We start from the raw sequence: 16970 nt of genomic DNA on the forward strand, positions 1-16970 counted from the left end.
CTGCCGGGGCCATGTGGCCTGGTGAAGAGTGAGGATGGAACCAAACAGCTGTGCTGGGAACCGGGGGAGACCCAGCGCCCTGGCTGGGGGGAACGGACTAAAACACCGTTCCCCCTTCAAGGAAACCACAAGCTCCAGCTCACGCCCTGCATGGGGCCAGGGCTGCAGACCCGTTGCCTGGGAGGGAGAGGGGGAACAGCATGGGGAGGAGCTGTGGGCAGCCTGCTTACAGCAGTGGGTGAGGGTCACGGGGTGCCAGGCTCAGCTGGTGCGTGAACCTAGCGCTTCGACACACGCTGCAGCTAGCATGGGCTGAATGCCCCCCAGGGCCAGACCTTTGCCAGGGGCAGCTCACAGGGTTCTTGGGAGGGGAGGGAAGTGAAAAGGGGGAAGTAGGCGAGGGGGGAGTGGGGTGAAGCCAGGAGCCCTGCAGCAGGCCGGGGGTGGGAGGGAGGGAGAGGCCAGGTTACCTAGCGTGGCATTTACCCCTGTCCTGAGAGCGGCCAGACCCAGCCTGCTCCATGGCTTCTATTGTCATGTGCCTGGGGCATGTGGTTGGGTCCAGCCCCGTTCCTGGCCAGCGGTGCCTTGGGCATCCAATGGGGCTGGAGCACGGGGGAGGTTCTTGAAGCTGGGAAGAAAAGCTAATGTGCCTATTTTTAAAAAGGGTAAATGGGATGTCAGCCTGACAGCCATCCCAGGCACGATAATGGAACAGCTGCTACAGGCCTCCATTACTAAGGAACTAAAGGAGCGTAATGTAATTAATGCAACTCAGGATGGGTTTATGGAGCATAGATCCTGTCAGACTAACTTGATACCCGGTCATGATGAGATGGCAAGTCTGAGGATGAAGGTAACAGTGTAAGGCTTTGATGTAGTAGCACGTGCCATTTTGGTTTTAAAAAGGTAACGTTAGCATGGCCCCCCGCATCACAGGGGTTGATGCATACTGGCATTAGAAAAGCTTCAGAGAAGGGCAACTAAAATGATGAGGGGTTTGGAACGGGTCCCACTGAGGAGCGATTAAAGAGGCTTGGACTTTTCAGCTTGAAAAAGAGGAGACTAAGGGGGGAGATGACAGAGGTCTATAAACTCATGAGTGGTGTGGAGAACATGAATAAGGGAAAGTTATTTACTTGTTCCCATAATAGAAGAACTAAGGGCCACCCAATGAAATTAATGGGGAGCAGGTTTAAAACAAATAAAAGGAAGTTCTTCTCCACACAGCGCACAGTCCACCTGTGGAACTCCTTGCCTGAGGAGGTTGTGACGGCTAGGACTATAACAGGGTTTAAAAGAGAACTGGATAAATTCATGGAGGTTAAGTCCATTAATGGCTATTAGCCAGGATGGGTAAGGAATGGTGTCCCTAGCCTCTGTCTGTCAGAGGGTGGAGATGGATGTCAGGAGAGAGATCACTGATCATCACCTGTTAGGTTCACTCCCTCTGGGGCACCTGGCATTGGCCGCTGTCGGCAGACAGGATACTGGGCTGGATGGACCTTTGGTCTGACCCAGTCTGGCCGTTCTTAGGTTCTTATGTTACAAACTGGCTAACTGCTCGGTCTAAGATGTAACTAGCTGGGGAATCATCACAGAGCAGGTCTGTTTCCCCGGGGTCCTGCAGGGTTTACTAGATTTTTGTCAATGACCTGGAAGAAGAAAAAATTGTCACTGATAGTTTGCAGACAACGCAAACATTGGGGGAGTGGAAACTAGGGAAGAGAACAACTCACTGCTACAGAGCGATCTGGGTCACTTTTTAAGCTGGGTGCAAGGACACAGTGTGTTTGAATATAGCTAAATGTAAGTGCACACATCTAGAACATAAGAACGGCCCGACTGGGTCAGACCGAAGGTCCATCCAGCCCAGTATCCTGTCGGCCGACAGTGGCCAGTGCCAGGTGCCCCAGAGGGAATGAACAGAGCAGGTGATCATCAAGTGATCCATCCCCTGTCACCCATTCCCAGCTTCTGACAAACAGAGGCTAGGGACACCCTCCCTGCCCATCCTGGCTAATAGCCATCGATGGACCTACCCTCCATGGACTTACCTAGTTCTTTTTTTGAATCCTGTTATAGTCTTGGCCTTCACAACGTCTCCTGGCAAGGAGTTCCACAGGTTGACTGTGTGTTGTGTATGTGCCCCGGGTGTGACCGTTGCTGGGATCCTGGGTCTGGTTCTGGTGCCCACAAGGCCAGGAGGATGCTGATAAATTGCAGAGGGCTCAGAGCAGAGGCCAGAGATCATCCTCTTAGGATCCAGGGCCTGCCCACTGCTAAAGGATCCCCCCTCCCAGCCTAAGGGGGGATCCACAGGACCTGGAAGCCAAGTCATTTCTGGGGACAACTAATAACAGGAACAGGAGTGCGGTCAAAGGGTCAACGAAAGGGTCGGAAACCTGCCTTGTCGTGACAGAGGCAAGGAGCTCAGTCGGGTTAACTCCGCCACGAGCCGGGCCGGGGTGAGGGACCCCAGCCTGTCCCTGCGGACCTGGGAACAAATCGTGGGCGAGGGGCAGCGCAGGGGTACCCGACCCTGGGGCTGGAGGCTGATGCTAGACGCCTCCAGCAGGATACGAGGCCCACGCTGTGGCCGGGGAGGGGAAGTAACGGTGGGGCAGTGGCCGGAGGTGGCGGTGGGGTCTCCAGGCCTGGCTGGGGCTGGGGGCGGGCGATGCTCACCGCCCTGCTCTGGGGCTGGCTGCGGGGAGGGCTCTGCCCTGGGCTGGGCGGGGGCAGACCGGGGAGCTCGCTGGGCCCGGCCGGGGAAGCCGATACCCGGCCCCACCGAGCCGTGCTCGTCTCAGCGCTGCTATGTGACGGCGATGGCGGCCGCCGCGACCCAGGCCCGGCGCGGTAACGATGAACCGGGAGCGGGGGAGCGAGCGGGGCTCGCAGGCGGGCCGGGCCGGGCCGGGCCGGGGGAGCCGCGGCAGGTCACCGCGGGGCCGGGCTGCTCCGGGGCGGGCCGAGCCCCGGGCAGCGCCGGGAGCTGAGCTCGCAGCCGGGCTCCGGGAGGACACTGCGGGGCTTTAACCCGCCACCCCCCGCGAGCCTGGCGGGCCCGGCTCGCCCCCTGCCCGGCTCGCCGTGCAAACACGGGCCGCTCGGCGGAGCGGCTCCCGGGCCGCGCTTAAGGTGGGCTGGCTGGGCTGGCTGGGCTGGGCTGGGGGCGGCCTGACCCCCCGGGCGGGGCCCGGGCTCGCCGCCCGCGCTGGCAGCCGCCGGCGGGTTTGGGCCCCGGGCGCTGGAGGGGGGCAGCTTCCCGGGGGGGCTGCGGCAGCGGCCCCCGCGAGCCCCACGGGCCACCTTAAGGGGCTGTGTTGGTCCTGCCGGGTGGGAGGCTTCGGCGAGCACATGGGGCTGCTCAAGAAGCCGGCCCGGCCCTGGGGAGGGAGCCCGGCTCCAGGCTCGGCCCCTCCAAGGATCCCCGCGTCGGGTAACGGGGGTGGGGCGCGGGGCTGCAGGGAGCAGCCTGGGCCCCGCTGGGCCGGGGGGACCTCCCCTCTGGCGGCCTCCGGCCGCGCTGGCCCCAGCAGGACGTGCCTTAACAAGCAGCCCGTCTCCTGCCCGAGCCCCCGCCCTGCCCCGCCGACACCCCCGCGGGCAGCCACAGCCGGCGCCCGTGCGTGAGCCGGGGTCCGGCTCCTGGCAGGCTGGGCCCGCAGCCGAGAGGGAGCAACTGCCTCCTTTCCCGGGGCAGGGAGAGATCCCTGGGGGAAGGAGCAAAGGGAACGGGCCTGCCCGGCGCTGCTCTGGAGACGTAGGATGGCCCAGTGGTCCGGGCACTCGGCTGGGATTGACCTTTCAGTTCAATTCCCTGCTCTACCCAAGGCCTTGCATGGCTGGGAAAGTGGCCTGGGCCCAGACCCTGGAGGCAGGGAGATATTTTTGGAAACCAATGGAAGGCTCCGGGCCTCAGTTCTCATCTGTCAGTGTGGGGATGATGCCCAGCCTGACCTCCCCTGGGGGCATGAGGATCAGTGCGTTGGAGTCGGGAGCTGCCCAGGTATCCCGGCGATGAGGGCCATGGATTGTCCTTCAGTAGCGTCTGTACAGGTCCAGAGTGGGACAAGCTCCAAGGCTGCTGTGAGCACCTCACGGCCACGACATAGCAAACATCTTCCTGACCCTGGGCGAATGCGCCTGGCGGAACCTGCAGGCGACTCCATGGGCTCTCACGACCCAGAACTATCTCTGGGGCCCAGCTGCTTACAATTAGCCCTCCGGGTTCCCGACTGGGACTGTGTGGGAGTGAAAGTGAGCGCACAAGGGCTACACAGGGTAGGGTAGGGTAGGGTAGGCTCATTCTCCCCGGTAGCCTGAGGGTCCTGGGAACTTTCACAAGTTCTGTACTTAGTAACTGACTGCTCGAAGATCCTCGCATGTGGACAGGGTAGATGCCATAGGCAGGGCCTGCTGTTCCATTTCCTTTTGTCAGCTAAAAGTCTGTTCCCTGACTCTCAGGTAAGCTGTGGCAATTACCTGGGGGAGGGGGGTAAATTATGTGCTCTGCCTTGGCAGGGGGACTGGTTGTACAGCCAAAACCAGGGCTGCTGTGTGTGTGCACAGCTCCCATGCTGACATTGGGGCCAGAATGGCTCTGCTGGCCTCCAGCTCTTCTTTAAGGAGCTTTAATCGCTGTGGGCTGCCTCTGAGAATCCCTTAGGGCGTCTGCTCCTTGATAAGGAGATTCTGGATTTGCACAGTGCCCTGTACAACTCAGTTCTCCAACCCAAGGCAGAAGTACCCACAGCCAAATTCACTTTTCCTGGCCTGCTTTAGGCCACAACAGCTGTGGTGAGCTCCCTGAAGCCTAGCTGCAGTAAGGTGTTAGCAGGTCACCACCAATGGAAACTGCTAAACAGTGGGCCAGTGTAATCTCTGGTGTAACTCCATTAAGTTAAAGGAGCTACTCAAGTGCTGAATTAGCCCTGTGTTTTTCTTAATCTCTGGGTTACCTAGTCTCACTTGCTAGTCTTTAAATTCACTGTGTGTGGGATGTTGCCAGGTGTTTTAATGAAGCAATTAACCATTTGCTTTCCAACTCACCCAGCCTGGCTGCCTTGTAGCAGGGAGGGGAGTTAAGATACTTGGACCAATCAAATCCCTCTTTGTGATTGTCCTTACACATTCTGTCCACACAAACCTTATCTAACTCATTGCAGTGTGACTGGTAAGGCATCGTGGAGGGACCGTGCTGCCGTGCAGAGCCCAGGATACTGCTCCTAAAGCCAGGAAGCAAAAGGAGAGCATGCTAGCTGCAGGGCTCCAACAGGTGATGCATGGGAGGTGAGGGACAGTTTTCAGACAGCTGTATGTCATCTTCACAACTCTGGGCCCAGTAAGGATAATACCTGCTATGTGGAGCACCTCCTGGCTTAGGTGCTGTAGGGACAAGCCCTTCCCAAGCCCACTGCAGTGATTGGGGGGTGTGCTGGAAGTTGCTCCTGTTCTGTAACACTAGAAGAAAAGGAGTACTTGTGGCACCTTAGTACTCCTTTTCTTTTTGCGAATACAAACTAACACGGCTGTTACTCTGAAACCTGTAACACTAGAGTTTGTCCTGAGGGGGGAGAGCAAGACAAAGTCCCTTCCCAACCACACAACGCTCTCCTCCAAAGCAGCATTCCAAAATGCTGTGAAGCAATGTTTGCTTTTGGGAAGGCCTGTAAGCTTCTCTGATGCATTCTCCTGCCCCAGGCTATTTGATTTGACCTGTCAGTGTTTTGTTTCCGTTATTGACAGTGATTGTGAAATCCATGTCTCCTTCCAATGCTCAGCTGTGAATATTCCAGACAAAGCAGGTGTGGATGTTATCTCTAAGCCTTACTAATATAATGGCTGCTTCAACTGGAAATAGAACAGTGGCTTCAAAAAAACCCATTCCTCTTGTATATCTACAGCTCCTGATCTTATTCTCTTTGCCTGAGTGCAGCCAGAACTGCTCTTTCTCTCCTACCAATGGGACCCAGTATCTCCTGCCTCTGTTCTCTTCCATGGAGTTGTTTAGCCTGCTCCATCCATAGTGGTCAGCACTCTTCCTCCTTCCTCTCTGAATTCCAGTCACAGTTACTCTCCTAATTGTCAAAACTCTCACCGGGCATTTTCTTTTACGGACATAAAAAGCTGCTGCCAGAGGATCTCCGTATTGCCCTGACTTGAGAGCTCGTTCCTGGACTGCGTCACATCGGGCCCTGCTCCTGTTGCACAGTGACTGCCCCTTCCTTATTCTCTACCTTCTTTCCTCTTTGTAAAGATAGCAGGGAACATCAGAACGGCCAGACTGGGTCAGACCAAAGGTCCATCTAGCCCAGTGTCCTGTCTGCCGACAGTGGCCAATGCCAGGTGCCCCAGAGGGAGTGAACAGAACAGGGAATCATCAAGTGATCCATCCCGTCGCCCATTGCCAGGCTCTCTCTCTCCTGGTTATAGAAAGGTCTATCCTATCAACTAGCAGGAAACTCCCCACCCCTAGTGCTGACAACTGTATATTGTAATTGTTTTATATGAAACCAGTGTTGGTGATATATGTAGGATGGAATAGGCCCTTTAGCTAGGTTTTCTACCACCCCAACCAACTCTTTCTTCCCTAGATACATAATGTTTCTGTCTTATGCTGAAATTCTATCACAAGAAATAGATACTGTTGTCAGATCAGTGAGGGCACAGGGGTTGGGGGCCTATTATTTGTTTTTAATTCTTATTTCATCCTCCTACAGGCTTGACTTAGTCTTAAAAGGACAGGATGTTGCTTGACTTTATGGGGAAAAAGTCAACTTTCAGCTTTCATTTCTCACATATCTGCCTTTTCTACCATGAAGGGTGTGGGGAGAAGGTGTTAAATCAGACATGTAGGGCTGGAAGGGGCCTCAGAAGGTCGTCTATACCATTCTGCCGCTCCCGGGGCTGGCATGCAGAACTAAACATTAAGTTACTACTGAGCAACCCATGGACGTTGGGACCAATGTGTAAAGTAGAGGCTAGTCTCAAAGGCACCTAGGTAGTGATATCAATAGCAAGAAACTAAACCACAGGCCGGCTCTCTTTTGTGTAAGGAATGACAGTCTCTTCCTGTGCCTGGCTTTCTCCGGTCCAGCCGGATGTTCGGGTTCTCCCATTGCAAAGCGCTATGCGACTGTTGGGTTAAAAGCGTTCCTGGGAAGCGGAGCCTGGGGCTGGCATGGGACGGGCTGAGGCTGTTGGCCTTGGCTCGGGGCCCAGCCTTCCCCCTGGCAGGGGCTGGAGCTTTCTCCAGGGCAGGGTGGTTGATGACCTGGCTGTGAGGGGCTGGGGAAGGGCGCTGTGCAGCGCCATGCACCTGGCCAGGCCTGGCCCAAGGCTTGCAAGGGGCCCCCAGCCCCAGTGCGGTGAGGGGGGGGCTCTGGAATCTGCCCCACGCTGGGCCGGGCCAAGGTGCCCACGGGCGCTAGCAGCAGGCAGGGCGGAGCCTAGCGCCCCCAGCCCCGGCTGCCAAGAGCCCAGCCCCGGCGCACGGCCCCTTTAAGGCGCAGGGCGGCTCCGGGCGCGGAGCTCTCGCGGGGCTTGGGGGCCGCGCTCTCGCGAGGCCGGGGCTGAGCGCTGATTGGCTGCGGGGGGTTGAATGTAAGATGGCGCCCAGGGAGCTGTGAGGGGAAAAGAGTCGGGCCGAGGCGGCGGCGGAGCGAGGCGGCGGCGGGGCCAGGGTGAGGCGGGGCCGGGCCGGGCCAAGCGGCGGCGGAGCGGGGTTTGCCGGGCCGGGGGACGTGGGCTGCGGCGGCTGGGCCGGGCGCGGCCTCCCCTCACGCGGGGGGAGGCGGCGGCGGTGGTTCCGGGGGCGGCGCGGCCCCGACGGGGAGGCGCGGGCCCGAGGAGTCCGGCGCGGGCCCGTTTGTTGTGTGGCGCTGCCGGGAGCGCGCGGCGACCCGAGACAGCCTGTGCCCGCGCGAGGCCCGTTGGCCTCCCGTGAGAGGAGGGGCGCGCCCCCGCGCGCCCACCCCTCCCCCAGCCGCGGGGCGGCCCCTTCCCGCGCCGCTGTTGCTGCCGGACACGCGCACGGGGCCGCTCGCTCCCGGCGGCGGGGGCGCGCTCGTCTCCCTGGGGCCTGGCTCGCCCGGCCCGGGCATGCTGGGGGGGCGGGGGCGGGACTGGGACTGTCCCGTCCCGTCCCGGGGGGGGCGGGGTGTTGCTCTGCCGGGCTGCGCCGAGCACGGCGCCGGCGGGGCTGGGGGCGAGAGCGGCGTGGGGCCTGCTGCCGCCGCCGCGGCTTGCGCCGGCACCCGCCCGCCAGGCCCCCGCCCCGGGCCGCTCCGGGCTCCGAGCGCGGCCCCGGAAAGAAGCCTGGCGAGCTGCAGCCGCGCCCGCCCGCGGGGTCTGGGGCTGGGGGTCAGCGGCGGGTCAGAGCGCCTGTCACTTCTCACTCCGCATCTCCGTTGTCAGTCGGTCTGGTCTGGAGACTGCTTTGGCCTGCAAGTGGTGTATCGCCACCACGACCTGCTACAGGGCGACTGGGTCAACTCTTGCTTTTAAGAAACTTCAAGAGAAGATATACAGTACATCTTCAGACCAGGCCTGGTATATTCAGAGCCTTTTAAAGATCCAAGTGCTAAGGCTCCTGAATCCAGAAATCTCTACTTTAGAGACAAAGCAAGGGTCATAGTTGCTTATATGCAGTGAAAACTGTTCAAGATCAACCTTACTAAGCAATCTCCTGTCCTAGGGGACCCCTGCAAATTAATTGAGTACAATCTTGTTGCTCATTTATTGGAAAACATCTCCAGTAAGCATCTGATGTGTCAGTCTCTTGAGTGGTCTCTTAAGAAAGTTTTGCTGTATTGCACAAAACCTTAGTATATTTTGTAAAGTGGATGAGTGGTTCAGTAAAGTACTAATTAAGTCTGTTTACAGTTGTGTTTATTAGCTGCAGCAAGAGAAGAAGATATTTTATATAACTAAATTAAGAAGGTTTAAAAAAATATTGAGGTGTAACCCACCATTTAACAGATATGTATGGAGTTTAGCCTTCTCTTCATTTAACAAAGTGACTTTTTTTAAAAAAAAGTTTTTATCTCCTCAGAGAGCCTTAATTGGACTACTGGTCCCCAGCTCTGCCTAGTTACTCTGTTCTACCTTGAACACTTGTGAGGAGAAAGGAGCAAGAAAAGTCATCTGGAACTTATGGCAATATTTTTTTCCCCACTGCCTTGTTCTAAGTTTCAATAACTCCAGTGTCCATTAAAAGTTATGTAAGTTCCAGCACAGTTCTCTGTCTTAGAGAAGAACATTCTGCACTATGCAAAAGATGTACATGGAGAGCTGTTTGTCTTAATATGTGTTCTTAAGATCTGGAAGTAAAACGAACTGGTTAGGAATTGGGCATGTCTTGTAATAATTAGTTAGGAATTCTCTATTAAGGGTGTAGCATTATTATGATATTCATTTTGTGTTTATTTCATTGTCTTTTTAAAATACAATTTAACTAAAAAAAACCCAAAAAACTGGGGATAGAAAGGGCTTCTTTGTTCTGTCTTCTCCAGAATGTTACAAGTCTAAGAGCTCAGGACAAGTGCAGCAGAAATACCTGCAACATGGTGACTGGTGAGTCCAGATAGTCCACCTGCTGCAAATCTGTGTGTACATTTTCAGTATCTTTAGTCTCTAAGTTTTATGAACTAACCATTTATGCTCATGAACTTGGACTATTTTCCAAATCCTATTTAGTGGAAAATGCAATTAAGCTGAAAAGGGAGGAATTATATCCATGTATCCAAGCAGTAACCTTTGCTGAACAGTTTAAAAATGCATTCTGCCAAGTTTTAGTAGTGATGAGTATTCACTTCATTTTGAAATGGACTGTACATAATGGATAAACTGAGTGCATAAATTGATCTATCCTGATATTTTAATAGCTAATGGTAAAGGTGTCTGCCTGCCTGCCAGTACAAATTTGCGTACGTTCTAGTATAAATGTTTTTTGCTGTTGAACGCAATACTAACTTTGCATAAAGAGAATTGTATTGTGTGTGTGCTTGGAAACCTGTAGAAGTTTTTATTTTAAAAAATAAAAATATATTTTGTTAATGCTGAGTAGTAAACATGCCTGTGGGGAGGTGGTATGTTAGGTGGTCAAAGGGAGAGGCTTAGTTCTTTTTGTGATTTGTTTTTTAAACAACTTCTCATTACAATGGAAAAAGAAGGCTTCAAAACATGTTACCTTCCTGAATCTACGGCCAGCACTAATAACTCTGCTGTTGCTCATACTTTTGCCAAGGGGCAGAAGAGTGAAACTAACAAGATCCTGATCAGTTTTACTGCAGTTCCATATTTCTGTAGATAGCCTTGAAATTGACAAGAATTTGGTAAGGTCAGTTTAGCTCAGCTGCTGATTAGAAAAACTGAGACTTGTTTTTAAATTCTCGATATAAATAAAAAGGGAGACTATAGGAATGGAGCACTAGAGACTCCAGTCTGCCTCTTTCCCAATCTCTCAGAACGTTGGGAGAGGTAGAATAGCAGAGACTCCCCAACGCTTTGGTGCAAGGACCATCTGTTTGTACAGTGTCTAACATAAGGGGGTCCTGGTCCATGACTAATGCTCCTATGCACTCTCTGAATATATGTATATTAGATAATACTCTGAAGGTGCTTAGATACCACAGTGATAAATGCAATGTAAGAACTTAGTAGAACAGCTGTTAGGCTCTGGGATTGGGAGGGAGAGAAAAAGGAGAGCTTCCTTCCAGCAGACTGTAGGGGAAGTAAGAGTGGGCTTCTGATTTTAGGTGACTGCTAGTCTGAATCTAATTGAGATTGAACACCTGATTGAGGTCAAGAGATAGTAAGTAAGTAAGTAAGAATCCCAGCACTTGTTCTACTTCCCAGCTATTGGAAGTAGTGGATGGAAGCTTAGTTCTCAAGCCCCTAGACCTCGGTGGTGGTGGGTCTCTCCTACGAGGTACAGGCAGATTAAAAACTAAGATCTAGATTTCTGGTTTTTGCGTTTGTTTTTTTTTTTAAGCTCTGCCACAGAGCAGTCAGCTGTATATGTGAAAACAGCTTCCAGCACAAGGATCAAGATTTTTCACAAGTAACTAGAAATTTTTTTGTGAGGGTCAGTTTTTGGGTGCCAACCTTGAGACATTTTAGAGGAGTCTTTCTCAAAAATGCTGAGCACCTGCCTTCTGAAAGTCAGGCCCATTGAATGCATCTCAAATTGGGCACCAAAAGTCACTATTCACATCTGACAGTCTTAGTCAAGGTACTCGGGCCAAATCTCTGCAAACTTCAGTAGGCTTAAATTCCAGCCAAACACACACACACGGAAAACTTAAGAATTCTCTACTTCAAAGTATCATACTGGGTTTCTGTTTTCTTTCAGTGAGGTTTAATGCTCATTTCGGAATTTGTTGATGAAGGCTTGGTGGTCTACTGCAGCACTGAAAACATTAGCAAGGCCAGGGTTTCTGTTGGTTTCAGCATAGGTGTAGATAGTGTCAAACTTTTTCTTCCTGAGAGAAGGTAAACCGTTGAAGATGTTTGGACTGTGTTCTTGGTGGCTTCTGGGGAAACTTGTCACTGAGTCAGCAGTGACATGAATAGCTTCATTAGTTGCGTGTCACGTGTAGAGCTGGTTAGAAATCTTGTCAAAGTGTAACTTCAGTGAAAGACAGACTATTTTTTTCTGACTATCAGATAGTTGTATGGAAGCTTCTGCATGCTGTGTTATAAAACATTGTGGCCAAGGTACGGTGGCAAATGCAGCTATACTGTATTAACAACCTTCTCTTAAATAAGTGAACAATGTAAGTTTGTACTTTTTATTTGTGTAAGCACAACTGTATAGTTGTGTGTTCACTATAAATGCTTGGATTTTTCCACAGGAACCCATTGCAGAAACTTGTCACTTATTTTTAAGGTCCCATAAGTTATGTTCTGCAAGAATTGCCTCGCACACATTCTCTGCCTTTGGGATCCATACCTCTCTGACCCATGTGCTAGTAGTGACTTGTATCTATGACCCTTCCTGCATGAAGTGTCATGGGTGTGGTGCTGCCTGACCAGGTCGGAGTGGGTTTCAGACCAACAAAGGAAGTGATTTAGGGTCTGATCCAGCTCCCATTGCTAGAACTCTGTTGCACTTAATGTTGACAGCCTATTACTAAACCTCCTTTTGTTTGCATACTGCTTTAGAAATAACACTTTGGGCCACCTTGTTGAACGAATGTAGTCAGTCTCTTGTGACCAAATCAGTGCTGAAATGTCGTACAGCTTTTTTCTCATCTATTTTTTCTGTAGTCCCAATCACCATAGTGTGTGTGTATATATAGTGTTATCTGTATGTGTCCCTTTCTCTTCTGTATACATAATTAGGCCCAGTCACCCAAAGTTCCCTATCCTGGTGATTGTGGCTGCAACCCCGTATCTCCACACAGCATTGCATGACCACATCAGTAGTGGTAAGGTTACCATCTAAATGTGTTTACCCTTCACCATGAGTTATTACTGCTCTAGAAACAAGAATACACTCACAGAAAAGGTGATAGTGAAATAGAAATACTTCTTGTATTTAAACAAGATGGATCAGCAATTCAAACAGTACCTGTGAGATAATACCCCAGATGTTAATCTTGTTCTTGGGTGATTCCTCATTTGTTTTTTTTCTCTTTGCTCTTACTTTCTCCCTGGTCTTGTTGGTTTCTTTTGCTCTGTTTCCCTTTCTTCACCTTACATGTATGTCCCTCCTACTATACTGTGCTTCATGCTGATTTCTTCCTCCTCATATTTGGTAATAGGAGTGTGAGGCCTGCTGTTGCCCACTTTTTCAAGACCTCACAGCTTCTTTCCAGGTGCACCAGTCCCACTTAATGGAATCTTTGGATTCCAGTGTTCTGTCCTCTGTCCTTTTAAAGAAGTCTGAAAATTCTGCTCAGCAAAGTGAGAGAATAATCCCAGTCCTAATCCCAGTGTAAATGTAGAGATACAATCACTTCCTACTTCCTTATCTCCTCCTTCCTGTTAGTTACCACAGAGTGTTGTTTTGCCTAATGGGTTATGAAACTTGGTTCTGTCACCTCTGTAGCTATAAACCAATCCCATAGGCAATGGCATCTCAAATGTTCTTGATACTATATATAGCATTCCATGTTGTAAATGAACACATAAAATTCAATAAGGGTTAATTTAGCCTATTCAGGACTGCTCTGGCCTGAGACTGAGTGCATTACTATAAGTCATCAGCAGGAGACAACACTCTGGAGAGAGCTCTTTATACAAGGCAAGTAAGCCTGAAGGGTAGTAGTGTGCAGTTGTGACTCTTAACAAGGGATTAATTAAAGAAATGCTTGCTGCATAAAATGGCATGTAAAACTACAGCATTTCTCTTAAGGCTTCTGGGTGTCCATGTTTGTCATGCAGAAATCCAGTGTGTGTAAGATATTAGCCACTGGCTTCATGTGTACCCTTGTACAATATAACTATGAAAGTTGTGAAACTACTATGAAAGTTGTGAAACTAGAGTCTTAACTTTCTCCTTTAAGGAATCCTAAGGACCTTGCAATATGAATAATTCTCTGGAGAACACCATTTCCTTCGAAGAATACATCCGTGTGAAAGCACGAACAATCCCTCAGCACAGGATGAAGGAGTTTCTTGACTCTCTTGCTTCCAAGGGGCCTGAAGCTCTCCAGGAGTTCCAGCAGACAGCCACCACCACCATGGTATATCAACAAGGTGGAAACTGCATTTACACGGACAGCACAGAGGTGGCCGGATCTTTGCTTGAGCTTGCCTGTCCCGTTACAACCAGTGTCCAGCAACAAACACAACAAGAGCAACAGATACAGGTTCAGCAGCCACAACAGGTCCAGGTAAACATCTGAATGATCATTTTGAATTTATGCATTAACTTGTAAGTCAGAGGTACAGGTGTCTATATTTGGGATGTGCAACATGCAGGTCAGAATGTAAAAAGTAGGAAAACTTTATGAACACTAGTCTGTGGACACCTAGCTCTCCATGTATCAGAAATTATTTAGTTTTCATATGAGAAGTTTGGTAGATAATGTCTCATGGCATTACTTCTGCAGAGTCCCACTATTGGAGGAGTTCCATTCCTAGCAATGAGGTGATGCCAACTTTCTGAGAAATAGTTAGCAGTTTTGGTGTGTGCGCATCTTCCTCAAACCCTAATTTCATAGGAAGTGGCTGTAAATACCCCATTGCCTCTAGTGGCCTGTTAATTCCTCTTTGCTTGCTGGAATAGTTATGGAAACAACCTCTCATTTTTCTGTTTTTCATAGAATAGTTTAGATAGGTGTAGGATACACCTGATAATTTTGGCTTAATTGTTGTTTTTGAGCTGTTTTGAAGTTTTGCTGGTTTTGGGTTACCTTGTGCCTTGCCCAAGCTGCTAAGATCTATCTAAGAAAAGTGAGAGGCATTCTCCTTGCCCTGATATTTTCTTTGTTTCTTATGGACCTGAAAAGTGCTTTTTGTGCCTTGGGTATGACCACTCAAACCCAGGTTGAGATGTCTGCAAGGACTTCTCTGAAAGCCTGAGGAGAACTGACGCTTTCCTGGGGTATCCAGGATTGTGAGGGACCTTGCTAGCCCCTGCCCTTAGCATGAGGAAGCCTTGTCTGTGCCTGCCAAGGATCAGCTCCCCAACAAGCACTCCACTCCAGACCTACTCAGCCTCTACTCCCTCTCCTAGGTTAGCAATAGGCACACTCCAACCCTTGAATGTTCCAAGCCTCCCTCTGGAGTGACAAACCCCTGATGCATCTGTCACTCACTGAATTCACAGACCCACTGCTCCCAAAGAAACAATAGACACCAGCTTACCAGTTTCATTGTTCTGTTCAACACACAGCACTCAGATCTGTTTATAGTGAAAACAAGTGAAAGTTTGTTTAATGAAGTATAGAGATTCAAGAAGTAGTAAGTCAGAGTATTGTAAACAAATGGTTATATACGCAATAAAATCATGATATGCCTTCTCAAGCCTAGATTTAGGTAACAAGATATACTGTCTTGTCTAATGAATTAGCTTACCTGGTCTTTGCAGAGTTTTCCAGCCAGATTGGTTTTGACCCTCCTTGCATAGAATAGAACATGCTGACAGTTCATCTCTCCTCAGTGAAGGACGAAGGGTGCCTTTTTGCATCCAAAGGTATACTCCCAACAATCCATTGTCTTTACTTGTAAACAGGACACCCCCCCACCCCCCCCATGCTAGTATTTTTTTCCTGCGTGCTGCTTTCTAGTTGATTTTACAATATCGATTAGTATTCGGCTCAGACTATAGATAGACCACCAGACAATATGCATATGACCAGCCAGAGAGAGATGCGCATCTCCTCTTCCCTCCTACCTGACAGGAGAAAATTTATCACCATTTGGTGACTTGCCTTAACTTGCATATCTTAAGAACATAATTTTCAGCACAGAAACATAACTTCTTGAATATTACCTGGAGATACATTTCACAATGACTATTGATTCTCGGTAGAGTCCTTACATCCCACCCTCTGGTGAATTATTATGCCTATAAGTGACCCAGAGGATCCCTGTAAAACCCAATGAATCCCCTGGGTTCCTTCTGTCAGCTGGCATCAAGAGGTCCCTGGGTCACAAGGACTATGCTGTGGACTCTGTCCCTGCAAACGGCTGATAGCCTGTGAGTTTAGGAGACCTTTCCTAAAATGGACCCCCTGGACACAAGTGGCATGGCCCCTGTGCCTCCCTTAGTGCAAAACCTCAATGCAAATCCCAGGCTAAAAGGGGCCATTCTCTTGTAAAGATATCCTGTAGGGAACCTTTGAACTGTTTACAGGATGTTTCCAGGGCCTGAAGCTGGGGTCAAGGAAAACCCCTCTTGTGTCTTTCGGAAACCACTGATACAGTGTGGAAGGAAGGAGGGGCTCCAGCAAGGATCCTGTTGTTGACTCTAACCAGACACCATAGAAATGGCTTTCCAAGATCTTGATGGTCACAAGAAGGGTAGGATTGTCTTATGAATGGTCCAGCTGACCCAGATACATACGGAAGGGCGACCACTGGTTCACCGTGGCCAAAGCACCAATAGTCAACACTCTTTGAAGGCTCTGGTGGAGGGAATGTCAACATTTGAAACAATCAGTGCTAAGCCTACTAATTCTATGTGGAGTCACTCTTGGCTCCTTTGTACCTCCTCCTCAGATGTTGTCTTAACCACTTTCTTCTGTGCTCTGAGTGACACCAGGGCCTTTCAGAACACAGTGGGCCAAACAGCATAGCTCTGGGGATTCCTTTGGCAGCTTTACCCAGAAAGTCAGACGCTGACATCTTGGAACTCCAGGAGAAAGTAGCCCTCCTATCAACAAAGATCTTCTGGAACCATAACCTTTCTACTTCCTTGATTTCTAGGGAGCTGCATTCTTTCTACTGGGTCCTAACAGAAGGGTTTGAATTATCCTTCCAGCATCCTCCCTCAGGATCACTTCTGGTTTTGGCTACAAGTGGAGTAGTGGTATTTACTTCTGGGGAAAGGACTATATGTCAGAACAGCTTATTCCTCTACAACGGTGACATTGAGTCTCTAACTGCTATCTTAACTGTTATGGCCCAGTATAGCTTTTTATAGTCTAGGATAACTATATATGGGCCCAGCTCATACCAAGGGCAAAAATCAGGAGGGCATTGAAATTCTTAAGACAATTCTGAGACATTTAAGCATTTTCTAAGGTGGTCTTACACATCCCAACACCGCTGCCAGGTCACCTACCATGGTTGTGATTCTCATCCTCTTGGCAGCAAAGTTCAGCTCTTTCCATAGTTTGAACCAAAAATAATGGATTTTTCCCTCTTAAATAAATTGACTTAAAAATCTGACAGATGCCGTTTTTGAGAAATAACGGCCACAAGATTCATGGCCAGATTGCTTGGATTGGGTCAAGTATCTCCCCACAGTCATCTTTAAACTGCTTTGGTTTGCTTACCAGAGTGTT

General features: G+C 50.3%; 1 protein-coding gene across 3 annotated transcripts in view; it reads left to right on the top strand.

Moving 5' to 3' along the window:
• Positions 1–5161: 5161 nt before the first annotated feature.
• Positions 5162–16970, top strand: part of QRICH1 (glutamine rich 1) — a 35864-nt gene continuing 24055 nt past the window's right edge. Inside the window, exons 1-3 of one of the 3 annotated variants that reach the window (XM_074957303.1) lie at positions 8607–8764; positions 9522–9582; positions 13521–13850. In XM_074957303.1, the coding sequence (XP_074813404.1) occupies positions 13542–13850 (309 nt within the window). In that variant the 5' untranslated portion in view covers positions 8607–8764; positions 9522–9582; positions 13521–13541. Of the gene's footprint in view, positions 5299–7589; positions 7692–8606; positions 8765–9521; positions 9583–13520; positions 13851–16970 lie in introns of those variants that run through there. The other 2 variants (XM_074957305.1, XM_074957304.1) reach the window with 2 other exon arrangements.

This window comes from Natator depressus, chromosome 7 (genome assembly GCF_965152275.1).
Source record: "Natator depressus isolate rNatDep1 chromosome 7, rNatDep2.hap1, whole genome shotgun sequence".
Taxonomy (NCBI): Eukaryota; Metazoa; Chordata; order Testudines; family Cheloniidae; genus Natator; species Natator depressus.